Consider the following 23,323-nt stretch of genomic DNA (forward strand, 5'->3'; position numbering starts at 1 on the left):
TATGTTAAGGGACAGTTGCCACTCCCTGCACCAAGTGCCTATCCGCTGCAGATCTTCCTGCATTTCGCTACAATTTTCTAACGCTGCAACTTCTCTGTATACTACAGCATCATCCGCGAAAAGCCGCATGGAACTTCCGACACTATCTACTAGGTCATTTATATATATTGTGAAAAGCAATGGTCCCATAACACTCCCCTGTGGCACGCCAGAGGTTACTTTAACGTCTGTAGACGTCTCTCCATTGAGAACAACATGCTGTGTTCTGTTTGCTAAAAACTCTTCAATCCAGCCACACAGCTGGTCTGATATTCCGTAGGCTCTTACTTTGTTTATCAGGCGACAGTGCGGAACTGTATCGAACGCCTTCCGGAAGTCAAGAAAAATAGCATCTACCTGGGAGCCGGTATCTAATATTTTCTGGGTCTCGTGAACAAATAAAGCGAGTTGGGTCTCACACCATCGCTGTTTACGGAATCCATGTTGATTCCTACAGAGTAGAGTCTGGGTTTCCAAAAACGACATGATACTCGAGCAAAAAACATGTTCTAAAATTCTACAACAGATCGACGTCAGAGATATAGGTCTATAGTTTTGCGCATCTGCTCGACGACCCTTCTTGAAGACTGGGACTACCTGTGCTCTTTTCCAATCATTTGGAACCCTCCGTTCCTCTAGAGACTTGCGGTACACGGCTGTTAGAAGGGGGGCAAGTTCTTTCGCGTACTCTGTGTAGAGTCGAATTGGTATCCCGTCAGGTCCAGTGGACTTCCCTCTGTTGAGTGATTCCAGTTGCTTTTCTATTCCTTGGACACTTATTTCGATGTCAGCCATTTTTTCGTTCGTGCGAGGATTTAGAGAAGGAACTGCAGTGCGGTCTTCCTCTGTGAAACAGCTTTGGAAAAAGGTGTTTAGTATTTCAGCTTTATGCGTGTCATCCTCTGTTTCAATGCCATCATCATCTCAGAGTGTCTGGATATGCTGTTTCGAGCCACTTACTGATTTAACGTAAGACCAGAACTTCCTAGGATTTTCTGTCAAGTCGGTACATAGAATTTTACTTTCGAATTCACTGAACGCTTCACGCATAGCCCTCCTTACGCTAACTTTGACATCGTTTAGCTTCTGTTTGTCTGAGAGGTTTTGGCTGCGTTTAAACTTGGAGTGAAGCTCTCTTTGCTTTCGCAGTAGTTTCCTAACTTTGTTGTTGTACCACGGTGGGTTTTTCCCGTCCCTCACAGTTTTACTCGGCACGTACCTGGCTGCTGCCCTCTTCAGGAACCACACGTTTGTCTGGCCTCTCAACAGATACCCCTCCGTTGTGATTGCACCTACGGTACGGCCATCTGTATCGCTGAGGCACGCAAGCCTCCCTACCAATGGCAAGGTCCATGGTTCATGGGGGGAAGCTTTTATACACAGAAAAACAAAACTTTTGCACTTTGTTTCTGATCCAGAACGCATACGTGCGTAATGATATGTATAAAAAGCTTACCTTAAACCCCTGGAATCATTTCAGCTAAATGTAGTGTACATATTAACTACGATCTGGAAAGAAACACTGTTGGGGTAAGAACCACCAACCTCCTGTTGGGATGAAGGTGATAACTTGGAGAAGGAAGAGGGGACGATGAAATCAACAGGCAGAGAGGGGAAAGGAAGAGATGGACGCAGAGAGGAAAGAGTAGGAGACGGACAGAGACAGGGGAGAAAAGAAAAGCAGAGGGAGAGGGGAGTAGGAGATGAACCAGAGAGAGAGAGGGGATTAGGAGGGGAACAGAGAGAGGGGCAGAGGAAATGGACAGAGAAAGGGGGGAGGAGGATATGAACAGAGAGAGGGGGAGGAGGAAATGGAATTAGAAGGGGAGGAGATGAAATTAGAGGGGGAGGAGACAGACAGAAGGGGAAGAAGCAGAAGGACAGAGGTGGGAGGAGCAGATGGACAGAGAGAGGGGTTGGAGGTGACGGACAGGGGAAACGGCAGGAGGAGATGGACAGAGAGTTGGTGTGGAGAGAGTTTGTGAAGGACATGGAAAGAGGGGGGCCGGCCGCGGTGGTCTCGCGGTTCTGGGCGCGCAATCCGGAACCGCGCGACTGCTACGGTCGAAGGTTCGAATCCTGCCTCGGGCATGGATGTGTGTGATATCCTTAGGTTAGTTAGGTTTAAGTTCTAGGGGACTGATGACCACAGCCGTTAAGTTCCATAGTGCTCAGAACCATTTGAACCATTTTTTTTTTTTGAAAGAGGGGGGATGTTGGAGGAGACGGACGGAGAAAGCGGAAGGAGGAGATGGTACAAACTGAAATAAATACACACGCGGGCCACGCTGGGTACTCAGCTAGTACTCCATAAACCTAAGTTTTAGTAGGCCCTGCCGGCCGGTGTGCCCGTGCGGTTCTAAGCGCTACCGTCTGGAACCGTGCGACCGCTGCAGTCGCAGGTTCGAATCCTGCCTCGGGCATGGATATGTGTGATGTCCTTCGGTTAGTTAGGTTTAAGTAGTTCTAAGTTCTAGGGGACTGATTACTACAGAGTTAAGTCCCATAGTGCTCAGAGCCATTTGAACCATTTTTTAGCAGGCCCTACCTTGCGGCGTAGTGCACCGGCTCCGGCCTGGGCTCGTGCACATTGGGAGAGACGTCGCAGAGCAGCCGCTGGGCGAAGGTGGGCGGCAGCTCCCGGTGCCTGCAGGCGACCACGAGGGCGTTGCCGAAGTGCGGGCTGCCGTACAAGTGCGCCGCGTGCGCCGCACCGCTCGCCAGCAGCTGCTCGAACCTGGCGAAGTCCCCTGCCAGCATCGCAGCCAGCAGCTCTGACTGCGGGTCGCTGGGGCCAGCGGTCTGGCGCTGCTGCGAGTGAACGCTCATGGTTGCGGCCGAAGTGCACACCTCGTCGGCAAGCTACCTGAAGCGATGCTGAAAGACGTAAAGAACAAGCCTCAGACATCGTTCTTTGGAGAGTATGCTAGCTGACATTTCATTGGCTACTCATCCAACCGCCGCACATATCGAGTGCACACGATCTATAAATAGGTTCACATAAATGGATGTATATGTAGATATACTCGTGGTCTAGGGGTAGCGTCTTTGATTCATAATCTAAACGTCTTCGGTCCCGGGTTCGATCCCCACTACTGCCTAAATTTTGATAAATAATCAGCATTGGCGGCCGAAGACTTCCGGCATAAGAAGTCAGCCTCATTCTGCCAAAGGCCTTGGCAAAGAGGGCGGAGGAGCGGATAGAGGTTCAGGGCACTCTCTTGTCCTAGGGGTGGAAAATTGCCCCTAAAGGCGGAAGAATCAGCAATGATCAACGACATGAGGATGCAGAAGCCAATGGAAACCACTGCATTAAAGACACGTAACGTGTATCCACAGGACATGTGGCCTGTAATTGAAGAAGTATCATGATGATCTCTCCATTGGCAAAAGATTCCGGAATAGTCCCCCATTCGGATCTCCGGGAGGGGACTGCCAAGGGGGAGGTTACCATGAGAAAAAGATTGAATAATCAACGAAAGGATAACGTTCTACGAGTCGGGGCGTGGAATGTCAGAAGCTTGAACGTGGTAGGGAAACTAGAAAATCTGAAAAGGGAAATGCAAAGGCTCAATCTAGATATAGTAGGGGTCAGTGAAGTGAAGTGGAAGGAAGACAAGGATTTATGGTCAGATGAGTATCGGGTAATATCAACAGCAGCAGAAAATGGTATAACAGGTGTAGGATTCGTTATGAATAGGAAGGTAGGGCAGAGGGTGTGTTACTGTGAACAGTTCAGTGACCGGGTTGTTCTAATCAGAATCGACAGCAGACCAACACCGACAACGATAGTTCAAGTATACATGCCGACGTCGCAAGCTGAAGATGAACAGATAGAGAAAGTGTATGAGGATATTGAAAGAGTAATGCAGTATGTAAAGGAGGACGAAAATCTAATAGTCATGGGCGACTGGAATGCAGTTGTAGGGGAAGGAGTAGAAGAAAAGGTTACAGGAGAATATGGGCTTGGGACAAGGAATGAAAGTGGAGAAAGACTAATTGAGTTCTGTAACAAGTTTCAGCTAGTAATAGCGAATACCCTGTTCAAGAATCACAAGAGGAGGAGGTATACTTGGAAAAGGCCGGGAGATACGGGAAGATTTCAATTAGAATACATCATGGTCAGACAGAGATTCCGAAATCAGATACTGGATTGTAAGGCGTACTCAGGAGCAGATATAGACTCAGATCACAATATAGTAGTGATGAAGAGTAGGCTGAAGTTCAAGTCATTAGTCAGGAAGAATCAATTTGCAAAGAAGTGGGATACGGAAGTACTAAGGAATGACGAGATACGTTTGAAATTCTCTAACGCTACAGATACAGCAATAAGGAATAGCGCAGTAGGCAGTACAGTTGAAGAGGAATGGACATCTCTAAAAAGGGCCATCACAGAAGTTGGGAAGGAAAACGGAAGGTAGCTGCGAAGAAACCATGGGTAACAGAACAAATACTTCAGTTGATTGATGAAAGGAGGAAGTACAAACATGTTCCGGGAAAATCAGGAATACAGAAATACAAGTCGCTGAGGAATGAAATAAATAAGAAGTGCAGGGAAACTAAGACGAAATGGCTGCATGAAAAATGTGAAGATATTGAAAAAGAAATGATTGTCGGAAGGACAGACTCGGCATACAGGAAAGTCAAAACAACCTTTGGTGACATTAAAAGCAACGGTGGTAACATTAAGAGTGCAACGGGAATTCCACTGTTAAATGCAGAGGAGAGAGCAGATACGTGGAAAGAATACATTGAAAGCCTCTATGAGGGTGAAGATTTGTCTGATGTGATAGAAGAAGAAACAGGAGTCGATTTAGAAGAGATAGGGGATCCAGTATTAGAATCGGAATTTAAAAGAGCTTTGGAGGACTTACGGTCAAATAAGGCAGAAGGGATAGATAACATTCCATCAGAATTTCTAAAATCATTGGGGGAAGTGGCAACAAAACGACTATTCACGTTGGTGTGTAGAATATATGAGTCTGGCGACATACCATCTGACTTTCGGAAAAGCATCATCCACACAATTCCGAAGACGGCAAGAGCTGACAAGTGCGAGAATTATCGCACAATCAGCTTAACAGCTCATGCATCGAAGTTGCTTACAAGAATAATATACAGGAGAATGGAAAAGAAAATTGAGAATGCGCTAGGTGACGATCAGTTTGGCTTTAGGAAAAGTAAAGGGACGAGAGAGCAATTCTGACGTTACGGCTAATAATGGAAGCAAGGATAAAGAAAAATCAAGACACTTTCATAGGATTTGTCGACCTGGAAAAAGCGTTCGACAAAATAAAATGGTGCAAGCTCTTCGAGATTCTGAAAAAAGTAGGGGTAAGCTATAGGGAGAGACGGGTCATATACAATGTGTATAACAACCAAGAGGGAATAATAAGAGTGGACGATCAAGAACGAAGTGCTCGTATTAAGAAGACAAGGCTGTAGCCTTTCGCTCTTACTCTTCAATCTGTACATCGAGGAAATAAAAGAAAGGTTCAGGAGTGGAATTAAAATACAAGGTGAAAGGATATCAACGATACGATTCGCTGATGACATTGCTATCCTGAGTGAAAGTGAAGAAGAATTAAATGATCTGCTGAACGGAATGAACAGTCTAATGAGTACACAGTATGGTTTGAGAGTAAATCGGAGAAAGACGAAGGTAATGAGAAGTAGTAGAAATGAGAACAGCGAGAAACTTAACATCAGGATTGATGGTCACGAAGTCAATGAAGTTAAGGAATTCTGCTACCTAGGCAGTAAAATAACCAATGACGGACGGAGCAAGGAGGACATCAAAAGCAGACTCGCTGTGGCAAAAAAGGCATTTCTGGCCAAGAGAAGTCTACTAATATCAAATACCGGCCTTAATTTGAGGAAGAAATTTCTGAGGATGTACGTCTGGAGTACAGCATTGTATGGTAGTGAAACATGGACTGTGGGAAAACCGGAGCAGAAGAGAATCGAAGCATTTGAGATGTGGTGCTATAGACGAATGTTGAAAATTAGGTGGACTGATAAGGTAAGGAATGAGGAGGTTCTACGCAGAATCGGAGAGGAAAGGAATATGTGGAAAACACTGATAAGGAGAAGGGACGGGATGATAGGACATCTGCTAAGACATGAGGGAATGACTTCCACGGTACTAGAGGGAGCTGTAGAGGGCAAAACCTGTAGAGGAAGACAGAGATTGGAACACGTGAAGCAAATAATTGAGGACGTAGGTTGCAAGTGCTACTCTGAGATGAAGAGGTTAGCACAGGAAAGGAATTCGTGCTGGGCCGCATCAAACCAGTCAGTAGACTGATGACCAAAAAAAAAAAAAAAAATGTCTGTTCAAATGTGTGTGAAATCTTATGGGACTTAACTGCTAAGGTCATCAGTCCCTAAGCTTACACACTACTTAACCTAAATTATCCGAAGGACAAACACACACACACCCATGCCCGAGGGAGGACTCAAACCTTCGCCGGGACCAGCCACACAGTCCATGACTGCAGCGCCCTAGACCGCTCGGCTAATCCCGCGCGGCTATAGGTGTGTATTAAGCTAATTGCACAAAATGTTAGTTTGCATCTTAAAAGATTAAAATGGTCGCTCTGTAAAGCCGCAGACGTGTAGAAATGGTACTAGGCGGTCGTGTGGTCCTCCACTATTGACGTCAGTCAAGACACTGAAATGCTGTGTACGTACTAGTTGGTTGTGTGGCACCAGCGAAGTAAGATGGATCGACGTGGTGACGTGATAGAACGACAGAGAGGAGTTATTGTTACAAACAGAATAATTTCGTGAAACGGACAACGCAAAAACACACGAAATTACGTTTTTTTTTAGCGAAATAACGCGAAATCGCCGACTTTTACGAGATATCGCGGAATTTGTAATATTGCCATATTAATTTTCCTGTTCCGTAATTCATAGTTATTGGATGTTAAACTGCATTTTGAGTTCTAATTTCCTCAAGGAATAATCTCAAAATAATAGTTAACTTGTGAGGATGAAAGAATTTGGCCAACTACAACAGCAAATTTGGCAAAAATAGGACGGAATTTGGGAAAAAAACACTCTGAATTGGGTAAAAAATGGGATCGAATTTCCCAAAAAAATTAATTAGCGGAAAAACTCTGAATCTGGCAACAATTACATTGAATTTGACCGAAAAAAAGACCGAATTTGACGAAAAAAACACCGAATTTGAGGAAAAGAATAACACCGAATTTGGTGAAAAAATACATCAAATTCGCAAAAAAGCACTGATATTGGCTAAAATAGCATCAACTTTGCCTAAATATAATACTGAATTCGGCAAGGCAATCCTGGATTTCGCAAACAACAGCGTATCTGGCAAAAATAAAATAAAAAAAACGAATTTGGACAAACTCCGAATTTGGAAATACAACGTATTTGGCAAAAAATTACAATGAATTTGGCAACAAAACACCAGTTGTGGCAAAAAAATGACACAAAATGTGACAAAGAAAAGACACAGAATCTGGAAAAAAGTACAGAATTAGGCAAAAACAACAAGGAATTTAGAAAAAAATAACAATAAATTTGGCAAAAAATGACAGAATTTGGCAAAAAACTAACATCGGCTTTGCCAAAAACTAACACCGAATTTGGCCACAAAATAAAACGTTTTTTTCCTATACTTAGACAGGCCCATGGCTAGTTCATATGGCTCTGAGCACTATGCGACTTAACTTCTGAGGTCATCAGTCGCCTAGAACGTAGAACTAATTAAACCTAACTAACCTAAGGACATCACACACATCCACGCCCGAGGCAGGATTCGAATCTGCGACCGTGGCGGTCGCTCGGTTCCAGACTGCAGCGCCTAGAACCGAACGGCCACTCCGACCGGCCAGACTGGCCCATGACCACACTGCGAATGAAGTTTTCCGATTTGTTGGTGTTTATGCGTGGACTCTCCAACGGGTCAACCACAAATAGTGTACCATTCGCAGCTTTGCACCAAGACCATTGGTCTTAAGGGATCCTACCAGACAGGCACCAGGGACGAATGGCACGCCTTGTCAAAGACAATCGGTTTTAAACCCGACAAGAGCCGCTGCTGTCGGTAAAAAAAACATCCATCTCAACCAGTTTACGAGCGAAAACTGCGAGGGGAACTTCATGTAGTGGATATCTGAGGTCGAGTGCCTCGCAAAGAACCTCAGCGATATGTAAGGTTGTACGTCTTTAGTGGCCTAAACAGCACTGGACGGTAGCTGCCTGTAGACGTAACGCCGGCCGCGGTGGTCTCGCGGTTCTAGGCGCTCAGTCCGGAACCTCGCGACTGCTACGGTCGCAGGTTCGAATCCTGCCTCGGGCATGGATGTGTGTGATGTCCTTAGGTTAGTTAGGTTTAAGTAGTTCTAAGTTCTAGGGGACTGATGACCACAGATGTTAAGTCCCATAGTGCTCAGAGCCATTTGAACCATTTTTTTGTAGACGTAACATGGGCCGACGAGTTGCGATTTTGCATTAAATGCGTCGAGTGCTCCGATGGCCTAATCAAACGTTTACCTACAATGTGTGGAGTGTGTAGTTCAGGAAGGAGGTAGTTTTGTGCTCTGTTGAGAAATTGTTTTCGTACCGTGTACTGGGACTACTCTTTCGAGTTACCATGAACATAGACCACGACTTTTATTTCAGCGTTCTCGGCGACCAAGATTCGCGCTTTATCCTACATCTTTCTGATGAGTATATTGTGGACAATTCCGTCATCCAAGATGACAACAGCGTTGTCCAAAAGGCTTGATACATGCGTTCCTGGTTTGAAGAACACTCGCGCACTAATCGCACCTCGAGCCGGCCCTCTAAATCACCCAGTCTTAATCTCGTAGAAAATTCCTGGAAATATTTGTAACAGTGGGCAAAACGTACCAGCCATCTTCAGCATTTGGTAACTCTAATGCCGCGTGGAGTGGCTGCGTGTTTTGAGGCGTCATGTCACGGACTGCGCGGCCTCTCCTGCCGGAGGTTCGAGTCCTCCCTCGGGCATGGGTGTGTGTGTTGGTCTTAGCATAAGATAGTTGATGTTGGTTTATGTAGTGCGTAAGCCTAGGGACCGATGACCTAAGCAGTTTGGTGCCTTAGGAATTCACACACATTTGAACATTTTTTTGTAATTCTAATGGATCTATTCCATGACAAGTGGCTTTAGTTGGATTTGGTGTACCCGAGGAGGGTGTTTGACTCTATTCCCGGCAAAGTGAAGTAATTATTAGGCCAGAGACGTCATTTGCGATATTAGTGTAATATCTCCTGGAGAGTGATTAATTATTTGTCCAACGTACGTATGCATCCATGTGTGTATGTACCGGGTGGTTATACTTAGACTGACGGTGTTGCGAGTGCTGCAGTGCGGCCTGTACACATCGCAGGGCGCTTAAAAATGGTCGGTGTGTTCATCAGTTGGTATGGTTCAAATGGCTCTGAGCACTATGGGACTCAACATCTGTGGTCATAAGTCCCCTAGAACTTAGAACTACTTAAACCTAACTAACCTAAGGACATCACACACATCCATGCCCGAGGCAGGATTCGAACCTGCGACCGTAGCAGTCGCGCGGTTCCTGACTGAGCGCCTAGAACCGCTAGACCACCGCGGCCGGCAGTTGGTATGCATATGGAGTACAAAATGGTCGGTGTGTTCATCAGTTGGCATGCATATGGAGTAAGCTAAAAAAAATTAATAGTTCCACCTTCTGCTACCAGGTGGATATAAGCCGCTGTGAGCAGTCAGAATGTGATCTGTTTCCTGTTTTGACTTCAGTAAGCTGTTTGTCGCTTGGTGATGCTTGTTGATTTCTTTTGTGAAGCCGGTTCTCGAGCTACGATGGTATGTCACTGTAATTCTCTCTCCCCTAAGGAAAGTTCAAAAGATTTTGCGTTGCATTTTTACACTGGTATCCCTGCAAGATTCAGAATGTGCACCAAATGAAGCCCCAAGATAGGCTACAACGCCGTTGCTTTGCACTTCGTTTTTTGGCGCGCATAGAAATGGATGAGAAGTGTCCGGGGAATATTCTTTAGACGGATGAGGCATATTTCACTCTGCACAATGCCGTGAATACATACAACTGTTACATATTTGATTCTACCCCTTCGCTAAATGTTGCATAGGAACATCCACTACACTCAGCTTATGTGATTGCGTGGTGTGTTTCTACAAGCTACTTCATTTTAAATCCGCTTTCCTTCGAGGAGTTGATACCCGCACGTTATAAGGACCACCTACATCTACATCTACATATATACTCCGCTAGCGACCAAGAGGTGTGTGGCGGAGAGCACAATTCACGCCAAAATCATGTTCCCGCCCGCCCCCCCCCCCCCCCCCCCCCCCGGTTCTACTCGCGGATCGCGCTAGGGAAAAACGACTGTCTGAACGCCTCAGTAGGAGCTCTTATTTCCCTTATATTTGAATGGTGATCATTGTGCGGTTTGAAAGTTGGTGGTAATAATATATGCTCTACATCATCGGATTTCGGAATTTAGTGAGCAGCCCCTGCTGTTTAGCGCGCCGTCTATCTGCAAGTGTGTCCCACTTCGAAATTTCTATGAGATATGTAACGCTCTCGCGATGGCTAAATGTACCAGTCACGAATCTTGCCGCTCTTCTTTGGACCTTCTCAATCTCTTGAATCATTCCCCACTGGTAAGGGTCCCATACAGACGAACAATACTCCAAGACTGGACGAACTAACGTATTGTAAGCTATTTCCTTCGTTGAAGGACTGCATCGCTTCAGGATTCTACCAATAAACCGCAATCTAGACTTCGCCTTACCCGTTACTTGTGTAACCTGATCATTCCATTTGAGATCATTTCGAATAGTCACACCCAGATACTTGACGGACGTTACCGCTTCTGAAGACTGGGCATTTATTTTGTACTCGTACATTAATGGGGAGTTTCGCCTTGTTATACGCAGTAGGTTACACTTACTAATATTGAGAGATAACTGCCAGTCACTACACCACACATTTATTTTCTGCAAATACTCATTGATTTGTTCACAACTTTCGTGTGATACTACTTTCCTGTAGACTACAGCATCATCGGCAAACAGTCTAATGACGCTGACAGTACTATCAACCATATCGTTTATGTAAATCGTAAAAAGCAGTGGATCTATTACGCTGCCCTGGGGCACACCTGAAGTTACGCTTGTTTCTGTTGAAGTCACCTCGTTCAGGGCGACATACTGCTCCTTGTCTGTTAGAAAACTTTCTATCCAACCGCATATGTCATCGGATAGACCGTAAGCGCGCACTTTTTGTAGCAAGCGACAGTGCGGAACTGAGTCGAACGCCTTTCGAAAGTCGAGAACTATGGCATTAACCTGGGAGCTGATATCTAGAGCTTGTTGTATATCATGCACAAAGAGGGCCAGCTGTGTCTAGCATGACCACTGTTTCCTAAAACCGTGTTGGATTCTGCAGATGAGGTTCTCAGAGTATAGAAAGATCATTATGTCTGAACACAAAATATGTTCCATGATTATACAACAAATCGATGTCAGTGAAATTCGCCGGTAATTATGTGCATCCGATTTTCTACCCTTTTTATAGATTGCTATGACCTGGGCCTTCTTCCAGTCCCGTGGAACTTTCCGCTGTTCCAATGATCTCTGATAGATGATGGATAAGAATGGTGCTATATTTGTAGCACAGTCAACACAAAATCTTACGGGCATACCGTCTGGGCCAGATGCCTACCTGGTGTCTAAGGATCTTAACTGTTTTACAATCCCAGATACACTAAACACTATGTCAGCCAGCCTTTCGTTTGTTGAATAATTGAAAGGGGAAATGGTGCTGCAGTCCTCTACCGTAAACGAGTTTTTGAAAGCTAGGTTTAGAATTTCAGCATTCTGTTTATCATCATCAGTTACATTACCCGTACTGTCAGCAAGAGAAGGTTTTGAATTATTTGTAGCGTTCATAGATTTTACGTACGACCAAAATTTTTTGGGGTCATTTTTAGAATCTGCTGATAAAACATTGCTTCCAAATTTGTTAAAAGAATCTCTCATTATACTTCAGACAGCTGCTTTCATTTCGCATGATTTCTGTTTGTCAGCGGGGCAGAGACTACGTTTAAAACAACTGTGCAAAAGTACGTTTAAAACAACTGTGCAAAATTCCTGCTTTCTCAGCAACTTCCTAATATGTTTGTTGTACCAAGATGAATCCTTTCCCTCCCCTATACTTTTTCTAGGCACATGCTTTTCTAGACCCCCCCCCCCCCCCCCAGAAACCACGGACCTTGCCGTTGGTGGGGAGGCTTGCGTGCCTCAGCGATACAGATAGCCGTACTGTAGGGGCAACCACAACGGAGGGGTATCTGTTGAGAGGCCAGACAAACGTATGGTTCCTGAAGAGGGGCAGCAGCCTTTTCAGTAGTTGCAGGGCCAACAGCCTGGATGATTGACTGATCTCGCCGTGTAACACTAACCAAAACGGCCTTGCTGTGCTGGTACTGCGAACGGCTGAAAGCAAGGGGAAACTACAGCCGTAATTTTTCCCGAGGGCATGCAGCTTTACTGTATAGTTAAATGATGATGGCGTCCTCTTGGGCAAAATATTCCGGAGGTAAAATAGTCCCTCATTCGGATCTCTGAGCGGAGACTACTCAGGAGGACGTCGTTATCAGGAGAAAGAAAACTGGCATTCTATGGATTGGAGCGTGGAATGTCAGATCCCTTAATCGGGCAGTTAGGTTAGAAAATTTAAAAAGGGAAATGGATAGGTTAAAGTTAGATATAGTAGGAATTAGTGAAGTTCGCTGGCAGGAGGAACAAGACTTTTGGGCAGGGGAATACAGGATTATAAATACAAAATCAAATAGGGGTAATGCAGGAGTCGGTTTAATAATGAATAAAAAAATAGGAGTGCGGGTAAGCTACTACAAACAGCATAGTGAACGCATTATTATGGCCAAGATAGACACGAAGCCCACGCCTAGTACAGTAGTACAAGTTTATATGCAGATGACGAAGAAATTGAAGAAATGTATGATGAAATAAAAGAAATTATTCAGATAGTGAAGGGAGACGAAAATTTAATAGTCATGGGTGACTGGAATTCGCTAGTAGGAAAGGGAGAGAAGGAAACGTAGCAGGTGAATATGGATTGGGGGTAAGAAATGAAAGAGGAAGCCGCCTGGTAGAATTTTATGCAGAGCATAACTTAATCATTGCTAACACTTGGTTCAAGAATCATAAAAGAAGGTTGTATACATGGAAGAAGCCTGGAGATACTGACAGGTTTCAGATAGATTATATAATGGTAAGACAGAGATTTAGGAACCAGGTTTTAAATTGTAAGACATTTCCAGGGGCAGATGTGTACTCTGTCCACAATCTATTGGTTATGAACTGTAGATTAAAACTGAAGAAACTGCAAAAAGGTGGGAATTGAAGGAGATGGGACCTGGATAAACTGAAAGAACCAGAGGTTGTACAGAGTTTCAGGGAGAGCATAAGGGAACAATTGACAGGAATGGGGGAAAGAAATACAGTAGAAGAAGAATGGGTAGCTTTGAGAGATAAAGTAGTGAAGGCAGCAGAGGATTTTTTTTGAACAATATTATGGAAATGGAAGAGGATGTAGATGAAGATGAAATGGGAGAAACGATACTGCGTGAAGAGTTTGACAGAGCACTGAAAGACCTGAGTCGAAACAAGGCCCCGGGAGTAGACAACATTCCATTAGAACTACTGACAGCCTTGGGAGAGCTAGTCCTGACAAAACTCTACCATCTGGTGAGCAAGATGTATGAGACTGGCGAAATACCCTCAGACTTCAAGAAGAATATAATAATCCCAATCCCAAAGACAGCAGGTGCTGACAGATGTGAAAATTACCAAACTATGTTTAATAAGCCACGGCTGCAAAATACTAATACGAATTCTTTACAGGCTAATGGCAGAATCCGACCTCGGGGAAGATCAGTTTGGGTTCCGTAGAAATGTTGGAACACGTGAGGCAATACTGATCCTACGACTTATCTTAGAAGAATCATTAAGGAAGGGCAAACCTACGTTTCTAGCATTTGTAGACTTAGAGAAAGCTTTTGACAATGTTTACTGGAATACTCTCTTTCAAATTCTGAAGGTGGCGAGGGTAAAATCAGGGAGCGAAAGGCTGTTTACAATTTGTACAGAAAACAGATGGCAGTTATAAGAGTCGAGGGACATGAAAGGGAAGCAGTTGTTGGGAAGGGAGTGAGACAGGGTTGTAGCCTCTCCCCGATGTTATTCTGTCTGTATATTGAGCAAGCAGTAAAGGAAACTAAAGAAAAATTCGGAGTAGGAATTAAAATCCATGGAGAAGAAATAAAAACTTTGAGGTTCGCCGATAACATTGTAATTATGTCAGAGACAGCAAAGGACTTGGAAGAGCAGTTGAATGGAATGGACAGTGTCTTGAAAGTAAGATAAAATGGACATCAACAAAAGCAAAATGAGGATAATGGAATGTAGTCGAATTAAGTCGGGTGATGCTGAGGGAATTAGATTAGGAAATGAGACACTTAAAGTAGTAAAGGAGTTTTGCTATTTGGGGAGCAAAATAACTGTTGATGGTCGAAGTAGAGAGGATATAAAATATAGACTGGCAATGGCAAGAAAAGATGAGAAATTTGTTAACATTGAGTATAGATTTAAGTGTCAGGAAGTCATTTCTGAAAGTATTTGTATGGAGTGTAGCCATGTACGGAAGTGAAACGTGGACGATAAATAGTTTAGACAAGAATAGAATAGAAGCTTTCGAAATGTGGTGCTACAGACGAATGCTGAAGACTAGATGGGTAGATCACATAAGTAATGAGGTGGTATTGAATAGAATTGGGGAGAAGGGGAGTTTGTGGCACAACTTGACTAGAAGAAGGGATCGGTTGGTAGGACATGCTCTGAGGCATCAAGGGATCACCAATTTACTATTGGAGGGTGGCGCGGAGGGTAAAAACCGTAGAGGGAGACCAAGAGATGAATACACTAAACAGATTCAGAAGGATGTAGGTTGCAGTAGGTACTGGGAGATGAAGAAGCTTGCACAGGATAGAGTAGCATGGAGAGCTGCATCAAACCAGTCTCAGGAGTGAAGACCACCACAACAACAACAACAACTTCTCTAGCACATGGTGGACAATTCCTTTAAATTCTGACCAAAGAAGCTCAATATATTTGTGTCCCGCGGTGAATGCTTGGAGCTGACTATGAAGATATTCATTAATGACGCTTTTATTTGCTTTTCCAAACAAGAAAACTCTACTTTTTTTTGCGACTTCCACTGACATAGAAGCCACAACGACATTTTGGTCACTAATACCTTCTTTTAGATTAACTTCCTCAAAAAGATCAGGTCTGTTCGTCGCCAAGATATCTCACATAACCAATTGCTCAAAGTTGTATGTTGAGAGCGCTCCTAGAATAACTTCTCACGAATCTTTGCTTCTGCCCCCTGTGATAAACGTGTAATTTTCCCAGTCAATGGATGCTAGGTTAAAGTCTGCACCTATAACTAATGGATAATTTGGATATTGTGGAACACAAGATTCCAGCTTTGCAAGAACGGAAGTGTGTCCACACTACTATTTTCATGCAAGATGGGGCGACACCACATGTTTTCCAGGTGAAAGAACTGCTTTGAGAAACTTTCGGTAATGACGCATTGCCTCTAGGCAACATCAAGATGTGTGGTGGCTTTCCCTATCCCCCGACCTAAATCCATGTGACTTTTGGTTGTGGGGTATCTAAAAGGCCGTGTCTGTTAGGAATTGTATATAGACTCTTCCTGGTCTGAAGGACAGCATACGACGACATATCGCTCTGCGAGCAACTGTCGTCCCCGCCGTTTTACGCATGCAGTACGTTAATGAGTCTAGAGATTATATTTAACACATTTTTAACTTGTGACTATATCCTAATAAACTTGCCAGAAGCACCGTTATCATGCGTTTGATCGTTCCTACCCTTTTCCTGCACCTACATCACATTCTGACTGCTTACAACGCCATATTTTCACATGGTGGCAGGGAGTGGAACTACTATTTTTTTCATCATATTCCGCCAGCGCATTAATAAACGAATGTACCTACGATGTTTCGGCTTCCTGCGATGTATGTAGTCCACGCTGCAGCATTCGGAACACAGTCAGTTTAATTATAATCACCTAGTATGTATGTATGAAAGTGTGTGTGTGTGTGTGTGTGTGTGTGTGTGGTATGTGTGAGCACGCATGCGCTAATTTTCTTAAAATCTCTGGAATGCCTAAATCATTTTCAACCATACTTAATAGAAATTGTTATTTTCTGGGAGAACCTACTACGGGAGAGAGACATTACTAGGAGTGTGGGTGGAGGTGGGAGTGGAAAGGAGACGACATGTTGAAATAATCAGAAACGACATATACTACTGTCAAATTTATAGTATTCTGTATTCCTAGATTGAATGGTGGCAGTCCTGACAGCATTTCACTCCTACTGGCGGAGTAGAAAAACGACCGTCATGACATTGCATTACTACAAGTTTGGTGGGGAACCACAAAGATGGTCGAAAACGACGAAAATATCGACGCGCTTGCATTCCGTGCTGCCACGCTGAATTTAACACCGCAGTAACAAGTGTCGGTCACTTTGATGTAACCCGCTCCCCACAAAACCTCTCGTGATGAAATGTTATCAGAACTGTCACCTGTCAGCGTAGCATCACCGAAAACTATAAATTTGACGATAATATCGGTCATTTACGATTACTTTAACAAACGACTTTCTTCCCGGACTCGCAGCCACTAGCACTCGTAGGGGCGCTAGGAATACTTTATTCTCTTTGAACTTTTTCTTTAAGAGGGTACTGAAGGACGATCTGTTTTGATTCTTAAAAAACAGTCAAGAGCCAAGATCGCACAAAATATTTTTTATTCAAGACAACGGCTTTCAACACTGTTAGCTGTCATCTTCACTTCTTAAACATTCTTTTGTAGTAAAACATGTTCAGTTTACGCTGAATCTCGTGCACAAGATGTCTAGTGGATAAAACTCAGCACATTATAAACGTTTGTCATCGCTGAAATGTTTAAAAACACACAGCACCTTCTACAAAAGGCCATGTCCATATTTATATGTATATAGACATGACGTTTTCGGCAAGATGCTGTGTGTTTTTTAATATTATTTATAATGTATGAGTTTTATGCACTTGCCATATTGTGCATGAAGTTCAGCGTACAATGAACATGTTTTACTACAAAAAAATGTTTAAGGCCTGAAGATGACAGCTAAGACTGTTGAAACCGGTTGTCTTGAATAAAATGTATTTTGTGCGTTCTAGTCTCTTGAATGGCTTTTTACCTTTACTCTCTCTCTCAAAACCAGTATTTTTTACAGATACTAAGTCATTTTCGTAACAAGGTTTTGAAACTGTGTTTCAGAGTTAAGCGTGTCACCGAGGCCTGGATGTGGAAGTGGGTGATGTGTAAAGCTTAGCGTGGAATGTATAGAACCATTTCGAGCATTCTTTGTACACATGCACTGATGAGCCAAAACTATGTGATCAACTGTTTAATACCGTGTTGGCTCACCTTTGAAAGGAGCATAACAATGAATCTCGTTGGCATAGATTGGACAAGTCCATCTTAAGTTTCCAGAGGTATATGGCATCTACATAAGAGTCACGCTATTCCCGTAAATATTACTGGCGCGTGGTTTGTGCGCGTAGAGCTGAAGGTGGACAGCACTCCAGGTATGTTCCATCAGGTACTGGTCACGCGAATTTGATGGTCAAGACATCAACGTGAACTCACTATCATGCTGCTCAAACCACTGTACCACGATTCTGGTCTCGTGGCCTCGACAATTATCCTGCTGGAAGATGCCATCGCCATCGGGAAAGACATCAAGCGTGAAGGGAAGCAGGTAGTCCGCAATAATGTTCACATAGACTCTAGCCGTTCCAATGCTGTCGATTACTACCACATTTCTCAAGGAAGAACGGGTAAACGTCTCCCACAATATAATATGAGGTGAGACAATAAAGTAATGAGACTGATGTGAAAAAGAAATGTTGCTTACCGTTTTAGTCAAGTTTAGTGTTGTCTCCTTCATAGTAGTTCCCTTCTGATTGCACACACTTTTTCCAGCGCTTCTGCCATTGATGATAACATTTCTGGATCTCATCTTCTGTAATATCCTCCAAGATCCTCGTCACAGTTTTTTGGACATCTTGTGTTGTTTGAAAATGGTGTCCCTTGACCGCCGTTTTGACTCTTGGAAATAGGAAAAAGTCGCATGGAGCGATATCTGGTGAATAAGGTGGCTGTGGTAGTACTGAAATTTGTTCTGAAGTTAAAAATTGCTGTACTGACAGAGAAGTATGGGATGGCGCATTTTCGTGATGCAGAGTCCAATTATCAGCAATGTTGGCACAGACATGAAGAACTCTTTTACGATGTCTTTCTAAAATTTCTTTGTAGTAATATTGGTTAACTGTTTGTCCAGGAGGCACCCACTCTTTGTGAACAATTCCCATGGAATCAAAGAAGCATGCATTTTCTTTTGACTTTGACATGCGAGCTTTTTTTGGTCTGGGTGATCTCTTTGAGCACCATTCCGAACTTTGGCGTTTTGTCTCTGGATCGCAATGAAAAAAAAAATCTTTCGTCACCAGTGATAACATGGCTCTACAATTCTGGATTGATTTCCGTTTGCTCTAACAGATCGGCTGCCACATTTTCGTGACGAGAGACACAAACAGGTGTTAACTTGTTACAGCACATCTCACGACTGAGCAGTTGCATCGATGTGCCGCTTGGAATAGAAGCAGCTTATAGACCAAGGTCAAAGATATTGTGCCTTCGCAAGCCTGCAGGGTTGCCACATCTTGCAAAGAAAATCGGTCTAATTACTTTATTGTCGCACCTCGTACAACAGCCCCTCCTCCTCCTGCGCCCCGAGCCTGTGTCCATTTCGAGCCGCCACTCGCCTGGAAGACAATCTGTCTGGATACGAACTTTGACATGACGTAAGAAGAAATGTGATCCATATGAGCAGGAGACACGTTGCCAACCTCGATAATTCGGGGTACACTGCAATCATAATTGATGATGTCGTTGTGTCAACAAGGGACATCTAGTGATTATCTTCTGTGGAGCGGCATGTTCAACAATGTGCACTGCTCCAAAACAGGTATCGCTGCACCAGCACAGTACTGCGTCGTCAGATCTGCCACAGGTCGCTGCCTATACTGCTTTAAAGATGACCACACCTCTTTACCTCCTAGTGCAATGTTGACACATGGGCGGACGTGCAACAAATTATCGTCTGCTACAGGTTTCATTGTCCTCCAATCACTTCCCACAGATGATCACTACAGTAACAGGGGAACTGTCAGCCAGCTTCTCCGTTTCCAAGATGTTCGTTCCCAGGCGTGTGGACATTACAAAATGGCTCTGAGCACTATGGGACTCAACATCGTAGGTCATAAGTCCCCTGTGGACATTACAATCTGCCCTTCGTCAGAGTCGTCTATGTCGGTGGATTTCCCCATTTGTGTGTCGTATTGTTGCTAGAACGATGCTTCAATCACCTCTACTCTGTTTACATTCTTTCCAAGCTCATGGCATCCTTAGAAGGGGGTCTGGTAACAGAAAATTCTTTACTCGGTGGGTCACATGACGTGGCGTCACAGAACTTCCTTCCCGGAGCAAAGATGGTAACATTAGCAGACACTTGGCGGCAATTTTCTAATGGGCCAGACACGATGGTGCAGCATGCAGTTACTTTTTATGTGATACTCCGTATTGGCAATCGACATTAATCAATGTGACCTATGTGATCTTGATTAAAGAATTCAACTCCGTTTGCACTTGAATCATGATTTTCACATTTTCCATCATTTTATCTCGATTTAAAATTCCGGCGATACGTGTCGCCAAGGCCGCAAAATCTGGTCTATAGCTATCGACTTTGCTCATATGCGAGTTTTGAGACCGTTCCAGTTCACAGCATCAGTCGCGAGTATGCTGTAACAAGTTTTATAATCACATTGAGATTTTCGAATCTGCTGGTCTGTAACGATCTGGCCTACAAACTGGAAAGAGCCGAAGAATTTTGCGTAATCTCATAACCAGTTCAGTTACATTCTTACGTGCGTGTATAATACTCTTTTTATACAATTTAAGAGCTAGTTACGTTAGCCTTCAATTAACATGGTTGCCAGTTCTTGTGTCTTCAACACCTTGTTGTCCGATTAATGTACGTCATCATTTACTGATCACACGGTTTAGTAATTTCTATCATGTCCATGTTCATCAGTGCATTACAAGGAAGGAGAGGCTAGTTCTATATTATCTTGGCCGCTGTCCATCACCTTTTCTAATTTCCAACGCTCCTATGTCCATTATCGTGTAGTCTTCCTTTCTTTATACGAGCGACTTTCCGGTGAAAATAGACTGCTCGTTGTGGGTATGTGTCACGAGTTTGCATGGAAACCAACCGCCTGCCAAGTATGTCACGAGCTGGACTGTGACATCAATGATCGGCTGACTACCGAGTGTGGGCTCCTAAAATCTCATGTGTGCTGCAAACTGCGCACGTGCAGCCAAGGGGACTCAGATATCGCCTGCCAACATACGAAGTTAACCTATTGTCGCCGAAATCACTCCTATTGCAGAAATGTATTTTGTGCTTTTCTGTTCTCTTTATCATTATTCGGTGATTTTCTTTGTTTTTGTCACATATTTCAAAGGTTGCACGACGGTATTTCGAGAAAATAAATGAGGATTTTCGAAGTGGTTGGAAGAGACGTTTCCTATCCTATCAGCACTTAGGAGCGTGCAGAATTTAACCTTTCTCAAGATTATCCGCTATTAATTTTGCTTTGTTCATTATAAACTCAACTATCATTGAAATGATAATTAAATTAACACCCTAGCTGCAAGCAGGCGTTGATACACTTCATTGGGGATATGTTGAAAATGTGTGCCCGGACCGGGACACGAACCCGGGATCTCCTGCTTACATGGCACACGCTCTATCCACCTGAGCCACCGCGGGCACAGAGGATAGTGCGTCTGCAGGGACTTATCCCTTGCACGCTCCCCGTGTGATCCACATTCCCAACATGTCCACAACATTACATTCCTAGTGCGCCTAATAGATGTTTGCCCATCATACTCATTACTCGTGGCAGATTAATCTACCAAGTCCCGCACGAGTTCGGGCATAGCGTGTGCGTTTGCACAAGAAAGTCAAAGGCCGGGAACCCATATTTTTAACTATATATCACGATAGTATCTGTTCCCGAAAGAACAGTTACCGTGGATGACAATGCAGCTTTGCTAGAAATGAAATGATAATTACATTAACACCCTAGCTGCAAGCAGGCGTTGATACACTTCATTGGGGACATGTTGAAAATGTGTGCCCCGACCGGGACACGAACCCGGGATCTCCTGCTTACATGGCAGACGATCTATCCATCTGAGCCACCGCGGGCACAGAGGATAGTGCGTCTGCAGGGACTTATCCCTTGCACGCTCCCCGTGAGATCCACATTCCCAACATGTCCACGACAGAACATTCGTAGTGCGCCTAATAGATGTTTGCCCATCATACTCATTACCCGTGGCAGATTAATCTACCAAGTCCCGCAGGAGTTCGGGCATAGCGTGTGCGTTCGCACAAGAAGGTCAAAGTCCGGGAACCCATATTTTTAACTATATATGACGATAGTATCTGTTCCCGAAAGAACAGTTACCGTGGATGACCATGCAGCTTTGCTAGAAATGAAATGATAATTAAATTAACACCCTAGCTGCAAGCAGGCGTTGATACACTTCATTGGGGACATGTTGAAAATGTGTGCCCCGACCGGGACACGAACCCGGGATCTCCTGCTTACATGGCAGACGCTCTATCCATTTTTTTTGTTCGTTTTTTTTGGGATCTCCTGCTTACATGGCAGACGCTCTATCCATCTTTTTTTTTTTTTTTTTTTTTTTTTTTTTTTTTGTTAAATCGAATGTCAGGCTTACCACCTTTGTGGTACTATCGCATAAATAGTGTCTACAAAGTCCCTATGTTGACAAATAGTGGCTAATGAGAAAATTAATTAATCAACGAAATGAATAAAACTGAAAATGTCCAAATGAAAGACATGAAGACATTGCGGATAGTACAAATACAAAAGAAACATGCTCCTGTAGCAATGAAATGAAATTCGTGTCGGGGGCGACATCTGCTCACGACCCGACGTTCGATAAAGCAAGAGAGCCATCTATCGACTCGTTCTCCAGACGTTGATGTAAGACTGGGTCGTCTTCTCGAAGTTAACTAAGGGTCCGTAAGTGTGATCGATGTCTATCTCGGCTTCTTCGTCTATCTCATCTCTCACCCGTCACACCCCATCTGGCCGGCGGGTCGGTAAATGTAAGTCGCAAGTAATTAGCGAAGTCTTGCCTATATTTCGTATGCTGTTGCAGCTTCGTGTGTCCATCCAGGAGAAAATGCCAAAAATCAATTTTGTCCTTCTCCGATTCGTTATATACGTAGCCCACCACCATTCCCCGCACCCATGTCACCGCATTGGTTTTTTGGACCGGGAAATAAGATTCTTGGGGGAAAAAAAGTGTGTCCGATGAAATTGTGTGAGGGGCGGAGCGTGACAGGAACGCCAATATCTGTTGTGCCAAGTGCCACACTGGAGCCGTCCCACTACATACTAAACGATGTTCATCAGTGTCCACTGTTGCGCAGCCTAAACATAGCGGAGTGTCTGCCAAATGAATCGCGTGCCGCCGTTGATTCGTTGCGTACTTCCTATTTATCACCACATACCATGTTGAGCGTACCGACGTTGGGAGGTAAACGTTCCGTATAACGCACCATATCTGTCGCCAGTTCTTGTCTGGGTACTTCTTTTCCAGGGTATTCCTGGGGCACCGGCGCAGTAAGAGTTGGTATACGTCTCGCGTCGTCGGTAGTCGTGTTGTTGGGAAGGAATCTCTGACATAGCTAAGCTCCAAAAAAAAAAGACTTGAAATGTGACAGCTTCGGTGAAATATGGCCCACATTGACTGGGGGCAGCATTGAAGTGGGCGCTAGTACATCGGCCAACGCACCCGAGATATTGCGAAATTGACCGCGCCACTGTCGGAAAATTGTACTTACGAATAACGCCCGTGCCTTTTCATACACGTTCACTAGACCAAGTCCACCCTCTCCAGGTGGTAGCGTAAGCGTTGTGTATCGGATCTTAAACAGGTGTCCCACA

At 44.1% G+C, this 23,323-nt stretch overlaps 1 protein-coding gene across 1 annotated transcript in view; it reads right to left on the reverse strand.

Annotated features, from left to right (window-relative positions):
• The window catches only part of LOC126249489 (uncharacterized), a 131,176-nt gene that overhangs the window by 51,649 nt on the left and 56,204 nt on the right, over positions 1-23,323 (reverse strand). Inside the window, exon 2 of the mRNA XM_049951177.1 lies at positions 2,588-2,916. Coding sequence (XP_049807134.1) covers positions 2,588-2,868 — 281 coding nt within the window. The 5' untranslated portion in view covers positions 2,869-2,916. The remainder of the gene's footprint in view (positions 1-2,587; positions 2,917-23,323) is intronic.

This window comes from Schistocerca nitens, chromosome 1, assembly GCF_023898315.1.
Source record: "Schistocerca nitens isolate TAMUIC-IGC-003100 chromosome 1, iqSchNite1.1, whole genome shotgun sequence".
NCBI lineage: Eukaryota > Metazoa > Arthropoda > Insecta > Orthoptera > Acrididae > Schistocerca > Schistocerca nitens.